At 56.0% G+C, this 20,501-nt stretch overlaps 1 protein-coding gene across 1 annotated transcript in view; it reads left to right on the top strand.

The window, feature by feature from the left end:
- LOC108520856 (UDP-GlcNAc:betaGal beta-1,3-N-acetylglucosaminyltransferase-like protein 1) overlaps nucleotides 1-20,475 on the top strand; it is a 111,511-nt gene extending 91,036 nt beyond the window's left edge. The window contains exons 11-12 of the mRNA XM_017860398.1: nucleotides 11,339-11,434; nucleotides 19,324-20,475. Of these exons, the coding sequence (XP_017715887.1) occupies nucleotides 11,339-11,434; nucleotides 19,324-19,452 (225 nt within the window). The 3' untranslated portion in view covers nucleotides 19,453-20,475. The remainder of the gene's footprint in view (nucleotides 1-11,338; nucleotides 11,435-19,323) is intronic.
- Nucleotides 20,476-20,501: the final 26 nt, after the last annotated feature.

Genomic DNA, 20,501 nt, shown 5'->3' on the forward strand with positions numbered 1-20,501 from the left:
CGCGGGCAGCCCGAGAGGCGGTCGAGGGTTGAGAGTCAAGGGTCCTGTTCCACTCCCGGGCCCGCACACACGCACACGCTGCCTGCACACATGGGCACACATGTACATGCAGAAGCACACACGTACACACACATGAATGCACACATGCTGCCCACACACACGTGCACACACACACTGCACACAGCACCAGACCCAGTACCCATGCCTGGAGGCAGCTGCGTCACCCCACCGCGTGTGCACGCACTCTTCCTCTCTCTGCGTCACCCCCACCGCTGTGTGCACGCACTCTTCCTCTCTCTGTGTCACCCCCACCGCGTGTGCACGCACTCTTCCTCTCTCTGCGTCACCCCCACCGCGTGTGCACGCACTCTTCCTCTCTCTGCGTCANTAATAGCCATCCTGATGCCCATGAAGTGGGTCTCCTGTGTCTTGGTTTTCGTCTCCCTGATGACTCGTGACGCAGAGCCTGTTCCATGTCCTCGGCCGTGTGTGTGTGGTCTTTGGGGAGCTGTCTATTCACGGCTTTTGCCCTTTTTTAAGCTGGATTTTTGTCTTTTTTATTTGTTGTGTTGTAGGAGTTCTTTATAGATTCTGAATACCAGAGCCCTATCAGAGCTATAACTTGCAAATATTTTTTCTCGTGCTGTGGGCAGCTTTTCGCTGTACTGAGAATGCCCTCTGAAGCACCAGGTTTGCATCCTGGCGACATCCCGCCTAACACTCTTTTTCCCTTGGCTGCTTGTGCACTTGACGTCATGTCCGAAGAACACGTACACCTGTTTTTTTGAGAGTTTTGTAGTTTCTGCTCGTTTTTAGGTCTTTGATTCATTCTCAGTTAATTTTTGTGCAGTCGTCCCTCGGTATCCACCTGGGATGGGTTCCGGGACTCCCCATAGATACCAAATCCACAACGCTCAAATCCTTGATGTAAACGAGCTCAGATTCACGTGGCCTGGGCCTCGTCCTGCAGAAAAGACACCATGCTCTGCAGACTGGCAGGGCCGCAGCAGCCGCATGCGTTTCTTGGAGCGCTGTGCCATTGCGGGGCTGAGTGTAAACACAAAGAGAATGGTCCCTGCTTTCTCCAGCCCCCCAAACAGCAGTAAGGCTCAGCAGCGGAAACCTGGCTCCTCAGCAGGGCATGGCTGGGCCCTCCCTTCCCGGCCCAGTCCACCGAGAACGGGACATGCCCGTCACGCCCCATGGCATCTGCACTAAGTGTCCCAGTGTCTTCCCTTTTCCCAGTCCTGTGTGCAAAACCCTAAATAAGTCTTTTTCTTTCTTTCTTCCTTTTTTTGAGATGGAGTCTCGCTCTGTCACCCAGGCTGAGTGCAGTGGCACAGTCTCGGCTCACTGCAGCCTCCACCTTCCGGGTTCAAGCGATTCTCCTGCCTCAGCCCCCTGAGTGGCTGGGATTACAGACGCACACCACCAAGCCTGGATAATTTTTGTATTTTTAGTAAAGATGGGGTTTCACCAGGCTGGCCAGGCCGGTCTCAAACTCCTGACCTCGGCCTCCCAAAGTGCTGGGATTACAGGCGTGAGCCACACGCCAGGCCAAATGTGTCTTTTTTGCAAGGGCTATTATAGTTTGGGCGAATCTTTATATTTTATATTTATTTGAAGTAAGTATTTAAGAGAAAAGATATGTAAATATGTTTACCATCAGGACAGATATTTTAAGTGAAAAAAAAACCATGTTAAAAGCTGTGTCTTGTGCATATTCTCTCACTTTAGGGAAGATTTTCACAGGATTTTTCTTGTCTGTTTTTAATTTGTTTTAAAATTTTCCAGTCCTGGGAGTTAATCATTAAAAAGTGCTTGCTGAGAATTAACTTGAGTTTCACTAGACCTTGGTTGGAGATGGAAGGGGGGAATCGAGGGCAGGACCCCACCCTCCTTCCCAGAGCTGGCCGGGCCGCGCCCCTGCACTGTTGGCCACCTCCGAGCCACCTCGAGACCCAGGGCCCTTCCTGTCGGAACCAGAACTGAAACACCGACTTTCCCCAGTGTGTCGGGGGGTGATTCAGGGCAAGTGTTGAGGAGGAAACCCCAGTTCGTGGTAGGGAGGTCACGCGTGCAGGGTAGCGCGGGCAGCCCGAGAGGCGGTCGAGGGTTGAGAGTCAAGGGTCCTGTTCCACTCCCGGGCCCGCACACACGCACACGCTGCCTGCACACATGGGCACACATGTACATGCAGAAGCACACACGTACACACACATGAATGCACACATGCTGCCCACACACACGTGCACACACACACTGCACACAGCACCAGACCCAGTACCCATGCCTGGAGGCAGCTGCGTCACCCCCACCGCGTGTGCACGCACTCTTCCTCTCTCTGCGTCACCCCCACCGCTGTGTGCACGCACTCTTCCTCTCTCTGTGTCACCCCCACCGCGTGTGCACGCACTCTTCCTCTCTCTGCGTCACCCCCACCGCGTGTGCACGCACTCTTCCTCTCTCTGCGTCATCCCCACCACGTGTGTTGGCGCACTCTTCCTCTGTCTGCGTCACCCCCGCCGCATATGCACGCACTCTTCCTCTCTCTGCGTCACCCCCACCGCGTGTGTTGGCGCACTCCTCCTCTCTCACTCACAGACATATGCACACACGGGCAGCACGCCCTGTCCCAGCCAAGGGAAGTGGTCACCTCCTGACCCCTGTGCCTGGAGCCGGGCTGGCCCCTACACCCGGTGTGCACAGAAAGTGGCGGCCTGGCAGAGCCACGGGAGGCCCCTGGGGTCCGGGCGTGCGTGGAGCACCCGGGGCTTTGAGCAGCGCTGTGCTTGCCTAGCTCTGAAGTGGTTCCTACCAAGAGAAGACATGGACATCACCGCCCAGCAGCACTGTGCTGCCCAGTGAGGCTTCGCGTGCGGGGACGTGGTGCTGGCCGGGCTGCGCCAACCAGGGCCCTGTAGCCACTGGCATGTGATTGACACCCAAAGTGTCTCGGGTCATCCCCCGGCCCTGCGTCGCGTCCTGCCGCAGAGTGACTCACATTCGGCCGGCCTGTGTCTGCCGGCGATGTTTTAAAGTGCGAATCGCTCTCTCCTCAGGGGTCACTTCCTCTAACGAAAGCACAGTTTTTGAGTCAACAGGGTGGCTTGGTTTCGCTGCAGACACTCTTGAAAGTCAGCTCTGTGGGGTTGCCGAGCCCTGCAAACACCTTCAGAGGGTCACTGGTCGTGGCCCTTTCTGTTCCGGCTTCAGAGGGGAAGCGCACAGGCCTGGCCAGGGTGTTTGGCGCCAGGGAGAGCGGTCAGCAGAAGCTTGTACGGGGCTGGGGAAGGGGATCTGGGGTCCTGCTCTCAGGCAGGGAGGGTGGTCGGCAGAAGCATGTGCGGGGCTAGGGAAGGGGGCTGGGGTCCTGCTCTCAGACACCTGCAAGCCCAGCCATGAGCCGCCTGCCCACAGTGCGAGTTCACACCGCGGTCGTCGCAGGCCTGGCACGGTCGGGTGGGGGCAGGACCTGTTTACGGTGAATTCCCTGAGCCTTGGTTCCCCGGGGACTGGGCCACTGGGCAGGCCCCTCGAGTGGTCTGTCTGCCGGACTGGGCCGCACTCCCGGGACGGGAATAGCTGTTCTGCCGTTTGGGTTGGGTCTTCTGCGACTAGCAGGTGTAGCTAGATGGTCACAGGTGTTTTAAATCGTCAGGGTCCTGTCTGCTTTGTGTCCTCCTATTAACAGACCATCAAGGCGTCTCCAGCTTTCATTGTGGATTTGCCGTTTTCTCCTTTCAGTTCCTTTGGTCTCGGTGCAGTGTCTGTGCTTCCATTTCCTGTCCAGTGTGACCCCCAGGCCTGGGCCTGTGAGTGGGCGGTGGCCCCAAGGCTGAGCACATGGCCCTGCCCACGCTGGCGGCCGCGGGAGCACACAAAGGCATCAGAGCTCTGTGCCGTGCGTGACACAGGGCCCCTCCTTCAGGGGAGGGTTCTAGAACTCTCCAGCCCCTTCCTCCCGCCCACAGCCCCACGTCCCTCTGGCCCCTGGAGTGTGGTGTGGTCAGGACGGAGGGCAGCGTAGCCCCCACGCCTCCTTCCCAGCCTCTGTTTCTGCTGGTCCTCACCTTGGTTTCCCACTCAGAGGCCCCCGTCACCACCACGGAGCTGCCCCCACTCCGGCGCTTGCCCGTGCCTGGAGGACTCGCCGGGCGCCTGGCGGTCCAGGCGCAGCCCCTGGTGCCCTCTGCTGACCGAGCCCCTCCCTGGAGCCGGCGGAGCCCGTGTCCCCGCTCTGTCCTCGCAGTGTCTGTCACGTCCTTGTGCCCTCATTTCGGGGTCTCACTAAAGGATGGACTGAGTCGTTTGCAGACAGATGCGTGGTTCTGTCCGGTGGAAGCGTCCCATGAGCACAGACCGGCCTGGGTGTAATTGCTGTGGTTTGTCCCCAAGAAACATTGACATTTGACCCCAGCGTGGCCGTGTGGGAGGTGCTGGGGTCTCAAGGGGACCCCTCGTGCACAGATGAACGCCTCCCGCCGTGCCGGGTGAGCCCTCGCAGGAACACACTGCGCCCCACGAGGCCGGGCTGTGGAACGGACCCGCTGCCTCGGTTTCTCTCCTGCATCCTCCCTTGCCACTCGCTCTCTGCACACACCACACCCCTTCCGCTCTCCACCCTGGGTTAAAGCAGCCTGAGGCCCTCCCAAAGGCAGCTGCCCAGTCTTGGACATTCCCCCAACCAGAACCGTGAGCCAAATGTCCTGTCAGTGATGTTTTACATTCTTGTTTTATACCAAGTCTCCGGAATGCCCTGTGTATTCCCACACACAGCCCACCTCAGTGAGGACCTGCCACGGCTCAGGGGCTTCGGCCACATGTGACCAGGGCACGGCCACACTGGGCGCAGGGGCCTCGCGTCGCGGCCACACTGGGCGCAGGGGCCTCGCGTCACCGGCCACACTGGGCGCAGGGGCCTCGCGTCACCGGCCACACTGGGCGCAGGGGCCTCGCGTCGCGGCCACACTGGGCACAGGGGTCTCGCGTCACCGGCCACACTGGGCGCAGGGGCCTCGCGTCGCGGCTACACTGGGTGCAGAGGACCTGGGTTTGGTTTCTCAGGTCGGCCTCACCACTGTGCAAATGGCGGAAGCTCCAGGTGTCCGGCTGCAGAGTAAACCTGCCAGAAAATGCCTCTGGATTTTTTGGCAAGCAGAAGTTGAAACAGGAAGCTAACTTGTTGCTTTGTAATCGTGAAATCCGTTTTTCTGATGGTTGAGGAAAGGCTGTGTTTGTCCGGGCAGATGTTTCACATTTGCTGGGAACGGCAGCCTCTCAGGGGCCTTGGGGCCCGTGTGGTATCCACTGACGTGCCAAGCCCCCTGCCTGGAGCTGGCACCAGGTGCTGTGGCCTTGGCTGGCCTGGCTTCCAGGACCCCTCGGGGCTCTTCCTGACGTCCCAGGGGGCCACCCGTCTGGCAGGCACCCGCCCATCACAACGCAGAGGCACCAGAGCTTTGATGTGCAAAATGTAGGATGCTCAAAATTATCCCATGGAACTGCGTTATTTCATTTTAAAACGTTCATTCCGAGAGTTTCCTTGGTGATAACAAAGATTTTTGTAAAAAATTTTTGGTCAGGCACGGTGACTCACGCCCAAAGTCCCACAGCTTTGGGAGGCCAAGGTGGGTGGATCGCTTGAGCTCAGGAGTTCAAGACCAGCCTGGGCGACACGGTGAAACCCCATCTCAACAAAAAATACAAAAATTAGCAAGTTGTGCTGGTCCACACCTGTAGTCCCATCTTCTCAGGAGACTGAGGCAGGAGGAGCGCTTGAGCCGCGGAGGTGGAGGCTGCAGTGAGCTGTGATCACGCCACTGCACTCCAGCCTGGGTAATAGCAAGACTCTGCATAAAAATATATATATATATATTAAAAGATGGGGTCTTGCTATGTTGCCCAGGCTGGTGTCAGCACAGCACACTGTATTCTCAAACTCCTGGCCTCAGGCGAGGCTCAGACTGCCACCTCAGCCTCCGTGCTGGGACCACTGGCGTGTGCACCACCACACTGGGCTTTAAAATTTTTATTTAGGCCGGGGCAGCGGCTGACGCCTGTAATCCCAGCACTTCAGGAGACTGAGGCAGGTGGATCACTTGAGGCCAGGAGTTCAAGAGCAGCCTGGGCAACATAGCGAAACCCTGTCTCTACTAAAAATACAAAAATCAGCCAGGCGTGGTGGTGAACGCCTGTAGTCCCAGCTACTTGGGAGGCTGAGGCTGCAGTGAGTAGAGATTGAGCCACTGCACTCCAGCCTGGGCGACAGAGCGAGACTCTGTCTCAAAACAAAACAAAATAAATTTTCTTTTCTTTTTTATTTTTTGTTTTGTTTTTTTGAGACGGAGTCTCGCTCTGTCACCCAGGCTGGAGTGCAGTGGCTCAATCTCAACTCGCTGCAAGCTCCGCCTCCTGGGTTCAAGTGAGTCTCCTGCCTCAACCTCCCAAGTAGCTGGGACTACAGGCACCTGCCACTGCGCCCGACCAATTTTTATATTTTCTGTAGAGACAGGGTTTCACCATGTTGGCCCGGCTGGNGACAGAGCGAGACTCTGTCTCAAAACAAAACAAAATAAATTTTCTTTTCTTTTTTATTTTTTGTTTTGTTTTTTTGAGACGGAGTCTCGCTCTGTCACCCAGGCTGGAGTGCAGTGGCTCAATCTCAACTCGCTGCAAGCTCCGCCTCCTGGGTTCAAGTGAGTCTCCTGCCTCAACCTCCCAAGTAGCTGGGACTACAGGCACCTGCCACTGCGCCCGACCAATTTTTATATTTTCTGTAGAGACAGGGTTTCACCATGTTGGCCCGGCTGGTCTCGAACTCCTGACCTCAGGTGATCCGCCAACCTCAGCCTCCCAAAGTGCTGGGATTACAGACATGAGCCACCGCGCCCAGCCAACAAAACAAATGTTAAGGCTATGCCTTTGCCGTCAGGCCCAGGCACCCCCAGCCTTAGGTGCCCACAGGTGTGACGTCTGTCCCTGCAGGTTAGGTTAGAATTCCCACTTTTTTGGATTTCATGTAAGTGGAGTCACACCGTGTGCATGCGTGACTGCCTCCCTTCACTGTTGTTGACAGACATCCGTGCTGCCCTGACCGGCAGTTTGTTCCATGGGTTGCTGGTGAGGACTCCACTGGACTCACGGTACGGGCACCACAGGGCTTATCCGTTCACTGTTGATGGACATTTGGGGCTGCTGTGCATGGAGCTGCCGTGAACACACATGGACGGTGCTGGACGGACGTGTCTGCGTTTTTCTTGGGTGCATGTCCAGGACAGGACTGGCTGGCTGCGTGGAAGTCTGCGTTTACCTCTAAGACCCTGCTCTGCTCTGCAACATGGCTGTGCTGTTTTCCTTCCCTTCAGCATGATGTGAGATTTTTACTTGGTGTTGTCAGTGTTTATTTTTATTTTTACTTTTTATGTTTTAAGAGACAGGGTCTCCCTCTGTCGCCCAGGCTGGAGCGAGTGCCATGGTGCGATCACAGCTCACTGCAGCCTTGACTTCCGGAGCTCAAAGGACCCTCCCACCTCAGCCTCCTGAGTGGCTGGGCCTACAGGCGAGCGTCTCCATGCCCAGCTAATTTATTATTATTATTCTTTGTAGAGTTGCCCAGGCTGGTCTCATAGTCCTGGGCTCAAGCGATTCTCCCGCCTCAGCCTCCCAAAGGACTGGGATGGCACGTGTGGGTCACTGTGCAGTATTTTCAGTTCTTAAAATTGTAACAGTCCTGGAGGGCGCAGTGGCATTTCATTGCAGTTAGAATTTTGCTTCTCCATCTCTGGAATCTACAAACAGGTGCACGTAGCACCCCCACCCCCACAGTGTGACAGCCCAGAACGTCTCCAAACATTGCCACATGTTTCCTGGGGGCACATCAGCCCAGGTGAGGACCACGGTGCTGACGTGGGCCCGTCTTAACCAGCCGGCTTCCTCAGGATGGACGAGAAGCAGAAAGTCTTTGGGCTTTAAAGGGATCCACCGTGAGACGAGGTTCTCAGCCACTGTTTCTCCACCCGCCGTGCATGTTCACACACGCAGCACTTCAGGGACGTACTCGGATGCTGGCGTAATCTCAGAGTCGGTGATATGAAAACGTCACCACCTTAGCCACCCAAGAAAGAAGATTAAAGTGCTAGTGAGTGAAAATGTCGTGGGCTCAATGGTGTCCCCCCACAAAGATATGTTGGTGTCCTCACCCCCAACCTCAGAATGTGGCGTTATTTGGAAACAAGGTCTTTGCAGATGCAAAGTTAAGATGAGGTTGTTGGGTGGACGTTCCCGCCGAAAGCTCATTTCACCGATGACCAGTCACGTAGAGCCTGTTTTCACGACCTAATCGTTTACGTCTGAGGAAGTGTTTTCAACCTCTCGCCCATTTTTAACCCATTGCCTGTCTTCTTCTTAATGGGTGCTGAGGGTTCTTAGTGTTCGCTGAACGTACGTCCTCAGTGAAATGCACGTATTGCAAATGGTTTCTCCCAGCCTGGATTATCTCTTCATTTTCTCTGCAGGTTCTTTCAAGGAGCCGAAGATTTGGCTTTGATGGTATCTGGTTTATCTGTTTCTTCTGCTGATTTGAGCCTCTGTGTTACCTGAGAAACTTCTGCCTACCCCGTAATCACGAATGTCCTCCTGGATGAGCTTGTGGCATCTTTTGTGTTCAGCTCACTGAGGTCCGGTCTGAGGTTGGGAGTTTGCGTTTGGAGCCCGAGGCGAGGGTTGAGGGCCGTTGTTTGTAAGGACATCAGTGGGTCCAGTGCCATCTCTCATTTCCCCCACTGACGCCCCTGACATCTTCAGCAAACATCAAACCCCAGCCAGGCGGCTCTGCTTCTGGTCTCTTGTGTTCCGTTTAGCTGTGTCTGCCCGTAAGCTGATACCAGTCAACCTTGATTACCACAGCTTTGTAGTAAATCTTGAAACCTAGTCATGAAACTTCTCCAACTTCGTTCATGGTTTTCAAAATTGTTTTGGCTCTTCTAAGTCCTTTGTGTTTCCGTATACATTTTAGAATCTTCCGTGGAGCCAGGCATGGTGGCTCACACCTGTGATCCCAGCACTTTGGGAGGCTGAGCTGGGAGGATCGCTTGAGGCCAGGAGTTTAAGACCAGCCTGAGCAGCACAGTGAGACCCCGTCTCTACAAAAGAAATGTAGAAAAATGGCCAGGCATGGTGGTGTGCACCTGTCGTCCCAGCTACTTGGGAGGCTCAGGTGGGAGGATCGCTTGAGGCCAGGAGTTTGAGATCAGCCTGGGCAGCATAGTGAGACCCCATCTCTACACACACACACACAAAAAGTAAAAATTAGCCAGGTGTGGTGGCACACGCCTGTGGTCCCAGCTACCTGGGAGGCTGACACGGGAGGATTGCTTGAGGAGGTCAAGGCTGCAGTGAGCGATGATCGCAGCACTGCACCCCTGTTCAATGATGATCGCACCGCTGCACCCCTGCTCAATGATGATTCCACCGCTGCACCCCTGCTCAATGATGATTCCACCGCCGCTGGCCACCCCCTGTTCAATGATGGAGTTGCACCGGCTGCACCCTGCTCGACAATCACACCGCTGCACACCCTGTTCCCAATGATGATCGCACCGGCGCACCCCGTTCAATGTATGTCGCACCGCTGCACCCCTGTCCAATGATGATGTCGCCACCGTGCCACCCCGTTCAACGATCGATCGAGCACCGCTGCCACCCCCTGCTTCAACGATGATCGCAGCCGCTGCACCCTGCTCAAGCGATGATCCCACCGCCTGCACCCGCTGCTCAACGATGATCCCACCGCGGCACCCCTGGCTCAACGATGATCCCCACCGCTGCCACCCCCGCTGGCTCAACGATATCGCACCGCTGGCACCCCTGCTCAACCGATGATTCGCCACCGCTGCACCCCGTGCTCAACGGATCGTATCGCACCGCTGCACCCCGTTCAATGATGATCCCACCGCTGCCACCCCTGCTCAACGATGATCACCACTGCTGCACCGCCGTTTCAATGATCGATCGCACCGCTGCACCCCCTGTTCGGAACGATGATCCCACCGGCTGCACGCCCGGGGCGCGAGCGGATGAGCTGTCGGCGCGACCGCTGCACCCGTTCAGTGTGTGTGTGTGCATGTGTGTAGGTGTGTGAGTGTGTATTACCTGTATTACCCAGGGTTTCCCACTCACAGGAGCATATGCCGTCTGCACACAGGCACGGTTTGACTGCTTCCTTTCCAAGCTGGATATCGTTTGTTTTGCTTTCTTGCCAAGCCGCTCCGGCAAGAACCCCCAGCATGGTGTGGAGTGGAAGTGGTGAGATGTTCTTGTCCCTGACCTTAGGGGAAGCTTTCAGTATTTACCACTGAAGTGTGACCTTGGCTGTGGGGATTGTGTAAGCGCCCTTCATCGGGTGAAGGAAGCTCCCTTCTACCCCAAGGCTGGATGGTGCTATCATGGAACGGTGGTTTTTCTGAGTTCATTGAGATGATCACGTGGGTTTGCACCTTCATTCCATTAATGTGGTTGGTGGATCCACTGGTTTTCGTATGTTGACCCCTGTTGACAGTCGTGAGGTGAGTCCACTCCGCCGTGGTGGGTTCTTTTTCTAGGACGGACTCCGTTTGCTGGGTTTTCTTGGGGTTTTTTTTTTTTTTTGCCTCTGTATTTATAAGGGATGTTGGCCTGTTGTTTTCCTGTAGGATTTTTGTCTGGCTTTAGTGTCAGGGTAGTGGTGGCCTCACAGAATCGTCTGGGAAGCATTCCCTCCTCCTCTACTTTTGGAAGAGTTTGAAGGATTGGTATTAATTCTTTGCACATTTGGTAGAATTCAGGGACGCCGTCTGGTGCTGGGCTTTTCTTTGTGGGGCCCTCTCTTGCCACTTGCTTATTAGTGATTCATATTTTCTATTTCTTTTTGAGTCAGTTTTCATAGTTTACATCTTTCTAGGACTCATGTGTTTCATCCAAGTTATCTCATTATTCTCCATATCCTTTTATGCTATTTCATATTTTTCTCCTGATTAAAAGTAGCATGTTTACTTTGGATTTTCACAGAAAACTTTTCCATCTGTCAGAAGCAGAGGGGAGTCCTTTTGGTGAGGCACAGCCAGTGAGCTCGGGAGTGAGGCCTGCAGGTGGGACTGGGTTTGGCCGCTGGTCTCCCTTTGCCTCCTCCCCTCATCTCTCACCATGGGGCCCAGACACGTCCCCTTGAGTCCCTGTCCCTGTGGAGAAGGGACACAGATTCATCTGTCACTTTCTCATGATACTTTGCGGAAATAAACTATAGGTTGTTTGTGACAAGCTGTTCTTTTCTGCTAACTCTGTCAATGTTCATTGCTCCTAGGTTTTCACCGCAAATGGTCCAACGGTGATCATGCCCACCTGGTTCTGTTCGCGGGCGTGGTTTTCCCACGTGGGCCCCTTTGACGAGGGAGGTCAGGTAAGGGCCCAGAGGCAGGAATCGGGTCCCTCCCCCAGGCTTGGGGCCCTGTCCTCTGTGTGTGGGCTGTTTGCAGAGCTGTCTCTGGGACGATAGAGGAAGAAGAGCCCATTCTCCTCACCGCGGTGCACCTGCAGGCGTCCGTGTCCCCGTCTTCCCCATCAGGGTGCACCTGCAGGCGTCCACGTCTCCGTCCTCCCCATCAGGGTGCACCTGCAGGCGTCCACGTCTCCGTCCTCCCCATCAGGGTGCACCTGCAGGCATCTGTGTCCCCGTCTTCCCCGTCAGGGTGCACCTGAAAGCGTCCATGTCCAGACCGGGCCGGCTCGAGCCTCTGCCTCCCTGTGTGGACTGAGGAGCCGAGGGCTGGGGTGTCACCAGCAGAGAGCTGGCCACATTTGCCCATGCTGGTCTCTAGTTGCAGGGAGACTGGACACAGAGACCAGTGGAGGGTCCTGGCACAGGGTTCCTGGGGGGTCCAGAGATCCCAGGCCAGTGACTAAGATTTAGCCTCCACCTCCTACTCTTGCGACAGGGACCAAGTTCGTCTGTCCTGCTCTGAGCCTCGGCTTCCTCGTCGGGACAACAGGGTCAGGCATTCCACAGCTCACGGGGGCCACGTGGAGCCTCACGTGGGCCTGGCCACACCAGGGTCCCCACTGCCCTGCTACGTCGGACCCTGGCCTGGGTGGTCCCTCATGGTCCAGGTCTCTGGGGTGCAGATGGGGCAGAGCTGTGTTTTCCCAGGGTGGGGCAGGCTGTCAGCCTGCAGCTCCCCCATAATTAATCTCTGGGACACCGATGGCGGTGGGTACAGCTCCAAGCAGGTGCTGCCAGGAAGCGTGGCCGTCGCTGGGGCCTGCAGGAAGCCGTGTGGGAAATGGTTAACAGAAGATGTTCCATGGGAAACACTAATTTAAGGATTTTTTTTTTTTTTGAGACGGAGTCTCTCTCTGTCTCCCAGGCTGGAGTGCACTGGTGTCAGCCTCCTGGGTTCAAGCGATTCTCCTGCTTCAGCCTCCCGAGTGGCTGGGACTACAGGCACCCGCCACCACACCCGGCTAATTTTTGTATTTTTGGTAAAGACAGGGTTTCACCGTGTTGGCCACGCTGGTCTCAAACTCCTGGCCTCAAGTGATCCGCTCGCCTCAGCCTCCCAAAGCACTGGGATCACAGGCAGGAGCCACCACATCCGGCTCTGATTTCAGGATCTTGTCATCCTTAAACTGTGGCCGAGCAGCCTCAGGATTCAGAAGTGCGTGAGGCTGCAGCCTGGATGGGGAGCTCCTGGAGGAAAGGAAAAGCCCATCCCTCCCTTGTTCTGAGACCAGAGAGCAGGGCCAGGGATCAGCGATCAGGGCCAGGGGCGAGGGATCAGAGCCAGGGACCAGGGATCAGGACTGGGGTTCAGAAACAGGGACCAGGGATCAGGACCAGGGACCAGGGATCAGGACCGGGGACCAGGGATCAGGACCAGGGGTCAGGACCAGGGATCAGGACCAGGGGCCAGGGGTCAGGACCAGGGATCAGGGCCGGGGGCCAGGGATCAGGGCCAGGGATCAGGACCAGGGATCAGGACCAGGGACCAGGGATCAGGACCGGGGACCAGGGATCAGGACCAGGGACCAGGGATCAGGGCCAGGGGCCAGGGCCTGGGGCTCAGGGATTAGAACTGTGATGGGGCCATGGCTGGAGCAAGTGAGGGCTTTGGGGCCTGAGGAGGCCTCGGGTGACAGGGACAACAGCAGTGTCGGCCACCAAGATGGGGATGGACAGTGTTTCCTTGGCTTCTGCCAAGTCCTCTCCAGATAAATGAGTCAAGCAGAAGTCACAAGGCGCCCTGAGCCAGAAGCTCGGTGTGGGGCTGATCTCAGCTACCTCTCTGTGGGCCCCGGGGTGGAGCAGCGGAAGGGCAGGCGGCCAGAACAGCAGGGGACCAACCAGATGGATGTGGGTGGTGCGGACCCTGAGGCAGCCAGACTCGGAGGCCAAGCCAGGGCCAAGGGGGCTGCAGAAACGATCACCAGGAGCTGAAACATGCAAGACGGGGAGATTCCTGACTGGAAAGTGCATCCACTTCTGCGTTCACAGAGGAAGGATGGGAGGGCAGGTGAGTCTGAGATTTGGAGGTGGGCGTGGCGGCGCCTGAAGACACCCACCTTTGGTAGGGAGTCCTCTGTGGGCAACCATCATAGGCCCTTAAATAAGAAGAAAAAACCTGATGTTTTCTTGGTTCAAAACAGGTTTATAGCCGGACATAGGGGCTCATGCCTGTAGTCCCACGAGCTCAAGAGGCAAAGGCAGGAGGATCGGTTGAGGCCAGGAGTTCAAGACCAACCTGGGCAGCACCAGGAAACCCCATTTCTAACAAAACGAGACAAAGTAAAAACAGGTTTCTGAGGGCAGGTCTGGCCTGTAGGAAGCTTATCACTGCCACAGAAAGGGCTCAAACCGCCACCCGGCACAACAGCCACTCTTCAGATGGTTTCCTGTCTGTGGGGCACGTTCCTAGGGTTGGACGCAAGCGAGGCCAGGCGCGTGTTCGGTTTTGTGAGACAGGTCCCCGGGCGCCACCGTTGGACCCCCGTCCCCGCCGTCGGCATGAGAAGTTTCCCGTCCCTCAAACTCCTCACCAGCCCCTCACCAGACCTTGGTGGTGTCAACTTTTTTTTTTTTTTTTTTTGAGACGGAGTTTCTGTCTTGTCTCCCAGGCTGGAGTACAATGACGCAATCTTGGCTCATCGCAACCTCCGCCTCCTGGGTTCAAGCGATTCTCCTGCCTCAGCCTCCCCAGTAGCTGGGATTACAGGCGCCCGCCACCATGCCTGACTTTTTGTATCTTTTGTGGAGACGGGTTTCACCATGTTGGCCAGGCTGGTCTCGAACTCCTGACCTCAGGTGACCCACCCGCCTCAGCCTCCCAAAGTGCTGGGATTACAGGTGTGAGCCAATGCGCCCGGCTGGTGGTGTCAACTTTTTAATTTGGCCTGTTCTAGTTGGAGTCCGTGGTTTCCTACTGTGCTTTCCATTCTCCACATCCGGGATGGCTGACGATGCTGAAGCACATCTCACGTGGTGATGGGCAGCTTCTGTGTTGTTTTGTGGTGTGTCCGGCTCATCGGCCTGCTGTCTTCTCGTTGTTGGACTGTAGGTGCTCCTGTTGGACATTTACTTTGTGAATATTCCCTCCCGTTTTGGTCTCTCTGTCTGGGACCACCCTTGCCCCCAAGTGCTCTGCTTCTCCCGGATTCTGCCCTCAGCCCCTCCAGGCTGAGACTTTGGGTTTCGATGCCCTCCTTGCCCTCCTTGCCCCTGCAGCACCACTTCCCCAGGCTCTGGCCGCACCCAGTCTCCTCTGAAGGTGCTGGCTGCTCAGCCGCGGACAGCCGGGAGCCATCACCTGCTTTTGACTTTTTAAATTTCTCTGCACATTGAAGGTTTGCATTGTGGTCCAGTGGTTGTCTCTGTACTTAAGCCTTGTCTAAACACCTTGAATCCCCCATATGTTGCCCACACAACAATCAATGAGATTGTTGGTTTCCTATTTTTCTTTCCTTCTCCCCTCCTCCTGTCCTCCTTTTTTTTTTTTTTTTTTTTTTTTTTTTTTTTTGTTGACGGAGTCTTGCTCCGTCGTCCAGGCTGGAGTGCAGTGGCCGGATCTCAGCTCACTGCAAGCTCCGCCCCCCAGGTTCACGCCATTCTCCTGCCTCAGGCTCCCGAGTTGCTGGGACTACAGGCGCCGCCACCTCGCCCAGCTAATTGTATTTTCAGTAAAGACAGAGTTTCACCATCTTGACCAGGCTGGTCTTGAACTCCTGACCTTGTGATCCGCCCACCTCAGCCTCCCAAAGTGCTGGGATGACAGGCTTGAGCCACCGCCCTGGCCCTTTTGTTACACGGTTTCTACTTAGGTCCGAGGACGAACATCCATATACTAGTCTTGCACCCTTGTCCCGATCTGTGTAGTCTCCCACCTGCAGTCACATCCGGCGTCCACCGTCGCGGCTCTGGCCGGGTGTCTGGTCCCCGTGTGTCTGGAGCCACAGCTCTCTGTGCGGCCGCGCTCGTCAGAACTGCGTTCCTGGAGCCTGAGGCTGGAGGAAGCCTCTGGCTGTGCGGGAAGGTCTTGGTCCGTGCGCCGTCCGTCGCCACTTCGTGTGACTGTTTTGAGAAGTCCGGTGTACAGTGAATCTTGCCTTTGTAAGTTTTGTGACCTTTTTGCCTGGAGACTCTGAGAATTATTTTTTATTGCTGAAGTCTAATCGTTTCACCAGGATCTGCCTTCAGGTTGACCTGATGGTGCTTTTCAATGTGTAGAAACAGATCTGCTTTCATTTCTGGACATTTTTCTTGGATTGCGGTTTTAAATATTTTAAATACTAGCTATGTCCATTGTGTGTTTTGTTTTGTTGTGTTTTGTTTTGAAGACTCCAGTTCTACGTAGATTTTCTTAGTCTTTCTAACTTACCTTTTCACTTCATTATATAATTTCTATTTTCCTTTCTTCAATGTCCCTTATTACATTTTTAATTAAAATCTATTTTCTCTTAAGGATCTTATAATTTAGTCTTCATTTTTCATATATTTTGTTCCTTTTTTTTTTTTTTGAGAGAGGGTCTCACTCTGTTACTGAGGCTGGAGTGCAGCAGCTCGATCTCAGCCCACTGCAGCCTCTGCCTCCCAGGTTCAAGCAATCCTTGTAGCTCAGCCTCCCAAGTAGCTGGGACTACAGGTGCGCACCACCACACCCAGCTACTTTTTTCATTTTTGATAGAGACTGGTTTTGACATGTTGCCGAAGCTGGTCTCGAACTCCTGGGCTCAAGCAATCCACCCCCCACCTCAGCCTTCTGAAGTGCTGAGATTAAAGGCATGAGCCACCACACCCAACCAATTTTGTGTCTCTCTCTCTTTTTTTTTTTTTCTTTTTAAGTAGAGACGGGGTTTCACCGTGTTAGCCAGGATGGTCTCGATCTCCTGACCTCGTGATCCGCCCACCTCGGCTTCCCAAAGTGCTGAGACTACAGGCACAAGCCACTGCGCCCAGCCAATTTTCTCTCTTCTTAATATTTCTTTTTTTAGTTTAATCGACCCAATTTTATGTAAAAGCTTCATTAAGGTATAATTCACACGCCATACAATTCACCTATTAAAATGTGTAATTCAGTGCTGTTTAGCAAATTTATAGGGCTGTACAATCACCAATCACCACTACCATCTAATGTTAGAACATGGTCATCCTCCAAAAAACACTTCCTGTACCCAGGGGCACGCCTCATCCGCCCCCTGCCAGCCCTGGCCAGGCACTAATGCACTTTCCTGAATGCTCTATTTAGACCCACCCCATTAGGGTCCAGTTTTGCACTTAGTCCTTGAATTTCTGATTCAAGATAGGTCTCCGCCACCTCCCCGCACACCCCACCCTGTAGCCTGAAACACTGGTGGAGGGTGTGGAATTTATCTTGGCGGGTTATTTATGGGAGTCTCTGTTTCCTGGTTTGGAGGTTTGTTGTTGCTGTGGGGGACAGGCTGAATTTTTATCCATGGAAGTGTTTCCAGTTTTTAGTTTTCTCTGCTGGTTTGGTGCAGAAGACTTAGCGTCCCTGTGTCCCACGGACTCTGACTGCTGGGCCAGGGCTGGAGCTCTCCCCGTTCTGTCCCCGCGTGGTGACTGCTGCTTCCTCCTGGAGGTTTGCGCTGGGGACGGGGCTCTGGAGAAGGGCGCGTGGCGCTGGGGACGGGCTCTGGAGAAGGGCGCGTGGCGCTCGGGAAGGGCCCTGGAGAAGGAAGGGCGTCCCTGATTCGGCTTCCTTTTGCCTCTCAGGATTGGAGCCTCCAGAGCCTCTGGCCCGGCCTTCCTGGGAGTGGCTTTAGCTCGCGCTCTCCTCCTCCAGGCAGTTCTGGGTGCTCCATCCCCAGGCTGCCCGGATGGTTCTGTGAGCAGGTTGGGGCTGGGTGGCCACACTTCCTCCGCTCTCGACTTCTTCCCTGATGCCTTTCTGGGTTGTAACGCATTCCCCTCTCCCTGCACACCACAGGGCAATCCAGGCACCTGGAGGCTGAGTGGGAAAAGCCTGGGGGAGGAGTGAGGCCGTTTTGGGCCCTCAGGTCTCAGCAGCAGCAATCGGGGGAGGTGAGAGAAAAGTGGGACAGACCCTCTGAGTCCCCCTCCTCCCGGGGCAGAGGCACCACCCAGGAGCTGCTGTTGACTAAATTCTCACTTTACTGCCAGAAAATAAGAAAACCCCAAGGGTCAGGTTCTTCCTGGTGATAGGAAGAGAGAAGCCGTTTTTGTCTTCCTAAACCTGTAACGTGTTCAGAGTCCCAGTGCTCTTTACAGCTGCCTTTGAAAACACAGAAAATTAGAGAAAATACCTCAGTGACCCCTGTGAGGATCCATGTCCACCAGTACCTGCGGGAGCCTCACCCTGAATCACCCGTGTGAGGGTCCATGTCCACCGGCACCCGCGGGAGCCCCCACCCTGACACCCATGTGAGGGTCCATGTCCACCGGCACCTGCGGGAGCCTCACCCTGAATCACCTGTGTGAGGGTCCGTGTCTACCGGCACCCGCGGGAGCCCCCACCCTAAATCACCCGTGTGAGGTAGCACGTGGGCTTCTGTGATTCCTTCGTCTTTATCTTATGGTGGATAAACTTTTAGCAGAGCTGTACACATGATTTTGAGGTCTGTTCTTTGACTCAGCATCTTTTTACAAATCTTTCCATGCTATCGTGGTTTTCGTAAAAGGGATTGCCCTGCAGAGGCGGAGGTTAAATAGTGCATTTTTGTTGGACGCGGAAGCGCAGCACTGCCTGTCTATCCTGGGAGCAAACAGGCTAGCGGTCGGGCTGCGATATTTTGGGACCTTTACTGACCTGCACTTGAAGTTTGAGTGCCAGCCAAGGAGAGAAGAGGCTGGACTTGGTAACAGACTGGCCCTGCTGCTAGGCTCTCAGAAAACCCACCCTTTCCTGGAGCAAAGGTGTCTCTGGGAGGCTGACCCAGGTGAGCTGCAGCAGAGAACCACGAGGAGACCAGACTCCACACCCTGCTCCTCCCCCAGTTTTATGTTTGAATTTAAGGAAACAACAGGGGCCCAGCTCTGCACAAGGCCCAGAGCCGGCCCCAGATGGACCCACGGCTCGGCCACAGTCCTGGGCTGGGGACGGGTCTGCCCAGGAGAGGAGCAAGCAGAGGGCAGGGGCCATTGGGATGATGGGCCAGGGGAAGGAGGGCCCAGGTTCTCACAGGACAGAAAAGTCTGGTGGGAAAGCCAGCAGAATGTTCCAGAGCAGAATCCCCACTGCAATGCAGGTGTTCGTGGATCAGCCCCGTGGGCTGAGGTTCAAGTTTCTGAGCGTGGACAAGTGAGCGGGGCTGGCACAGGCCCGGGCTGCCTCCCCACTGCTGGGCTCCCCTGCGTGCCCCTGCGTGCAGCCCCTCGCGCCCACCCAGCACCACCGCTCTGCCCACAGTCAGCACTTTGAGTCCCTTGAGGTTCTGGGGCCGCAGCCACTGGCAGGAAAGGGCAGGGACAGAGACTGGACAAGCCGTCCAGGAGCCGCAGCTGCAAGACCCTGACCCACCCAGCCCCTTTCCTCGGCTGCCTGTCGTCCACTTTGCCCTGAGACCTTTGCTGCCCAAAATGGAATTTGAGGCAGAACCGAGAACCAGCCCACCCTCCCTTCCCCTCTTTCCCGGCTGTTGAAAAGCTCAGTTGCTCACCTCTGTTGGGGTCGCCACCTCCCGTCCCTGTTGAGCCTCTAAACTGGTTTCTTTGCAACAAAAGCCTTTCCACCAGTTCCTGGTTGGCCAGCTGAGCACAGGTGCATCTGGGGCAGGCACACGTTTCCGGGCCCCGGTGATGCCTCTGCTCCCGCCCTGCAGGGCGTCCCGGAGGACCTGTTATTCTTCTACGAGCACCTCAGGAAGGGTGGCGGCGTCATCCGCGTGGACCAGAGTCTTCTGCTGTACCGATACCACCTGCGGGCGGCCACGCACTCCGTCCTTGAGTAAGTCGGCCCCGCCCGGCCCGGGACACCCCGGAGGCCAGGAATGGGGGAGGCGCCCAAGGTCGGGGCCGGGGTTGGTGGGGGCGACCCCAGAGGCTGTGGTTAGGCTCTGCCTTGAGACCCAGGGTCTGGTGGGACACGGGGAAACAGCACATCCCGAGGGTCGGGGGCTCGGGGTCTACAAACTGGCGTTTCCCAAGGGTGCCAAGGGTGAAGGCAGACGTCCTCTCCTAGTTCCCAGAGGTGAAATGACCATGCACTGGGTCATTTGAGACCCTGTGCTCCCTTTAACCCAATGGGAGTCTCATGAGTGGGGTCCAGCTGGGACCACAGGCCTGGGGGTCACAGCTGCCGTGGAGGGTGGCGGAGGCTTGGCCAGGGAATCACAGTGCCCAGTGAGGACGAGCTCAGTGCTGCAGGGCCTGGCTCCCTCTCCCGCATCACTGTCAGGCGCGGCCACGTGGGCCTTTACAGCTCACAGGCTCCTAACTCCAAAGTCTGTGGCTCCAGCTGGTCTGGGGGTGCCGCGTGGCTACGTTGGAGCCATGGCAGGGGTGAGGCAAATCAGGGTGAAGCGATGTGCATCTGGAATTCCCTCCTTAGATCTGGGCAGGATGGTTCCTTCCTTAGAACTCTGCAGAACACAGAGGTCTCGGCCACCTGCCTGCCACGTGCCGCAGCGTTAAGTTGGAATGCAGGCCACCATCCGGGACTTGTGTCTCGGCCCCTGGAGATACTCAGGGCCCCCGGAGTCTCAAGACCCCAACTAAGGTCATGTGTGGGTGTGGGAGCCGCGAAGGTCCCGGGCCTACCGTGACAGGGTTGAGACTCTCGGCAAGATCCCAGCTCCCCAGGGGGCCTAAGGTCCAAGGTCACAGGTGGGGCTGGGGTGTTGGCAGGAGGGTCACGAGCTTCCCCACTGGGGGCATCATCCTCACTCCCGCATGTTGGGGCCACCCACATCTACACTCGTCTTCCTTCTGCCCCGTCCACCCTCGTCTTCCTTCTCCCCTGTCCACACTCCTCTTCCTTCTCCTGTGTCCACACTCCTCT

Source organism: Rhinopithecus bieti, unplaced genomic scaffold, assembly GCF_001698545.2.
Source record: "Rhinopithecus bieti isolate Rb0 unplaced genomic scaffold, ASM169854v2 scaffold_56100, whole genome shotgun sequence".
NCBI classification, from domain to species: Eukaryota; Metazoa; Chordata; class Mammalia; order Primates; family Cercopithecidae; genus Rhinopithecus; species Rhinopithecus bieti.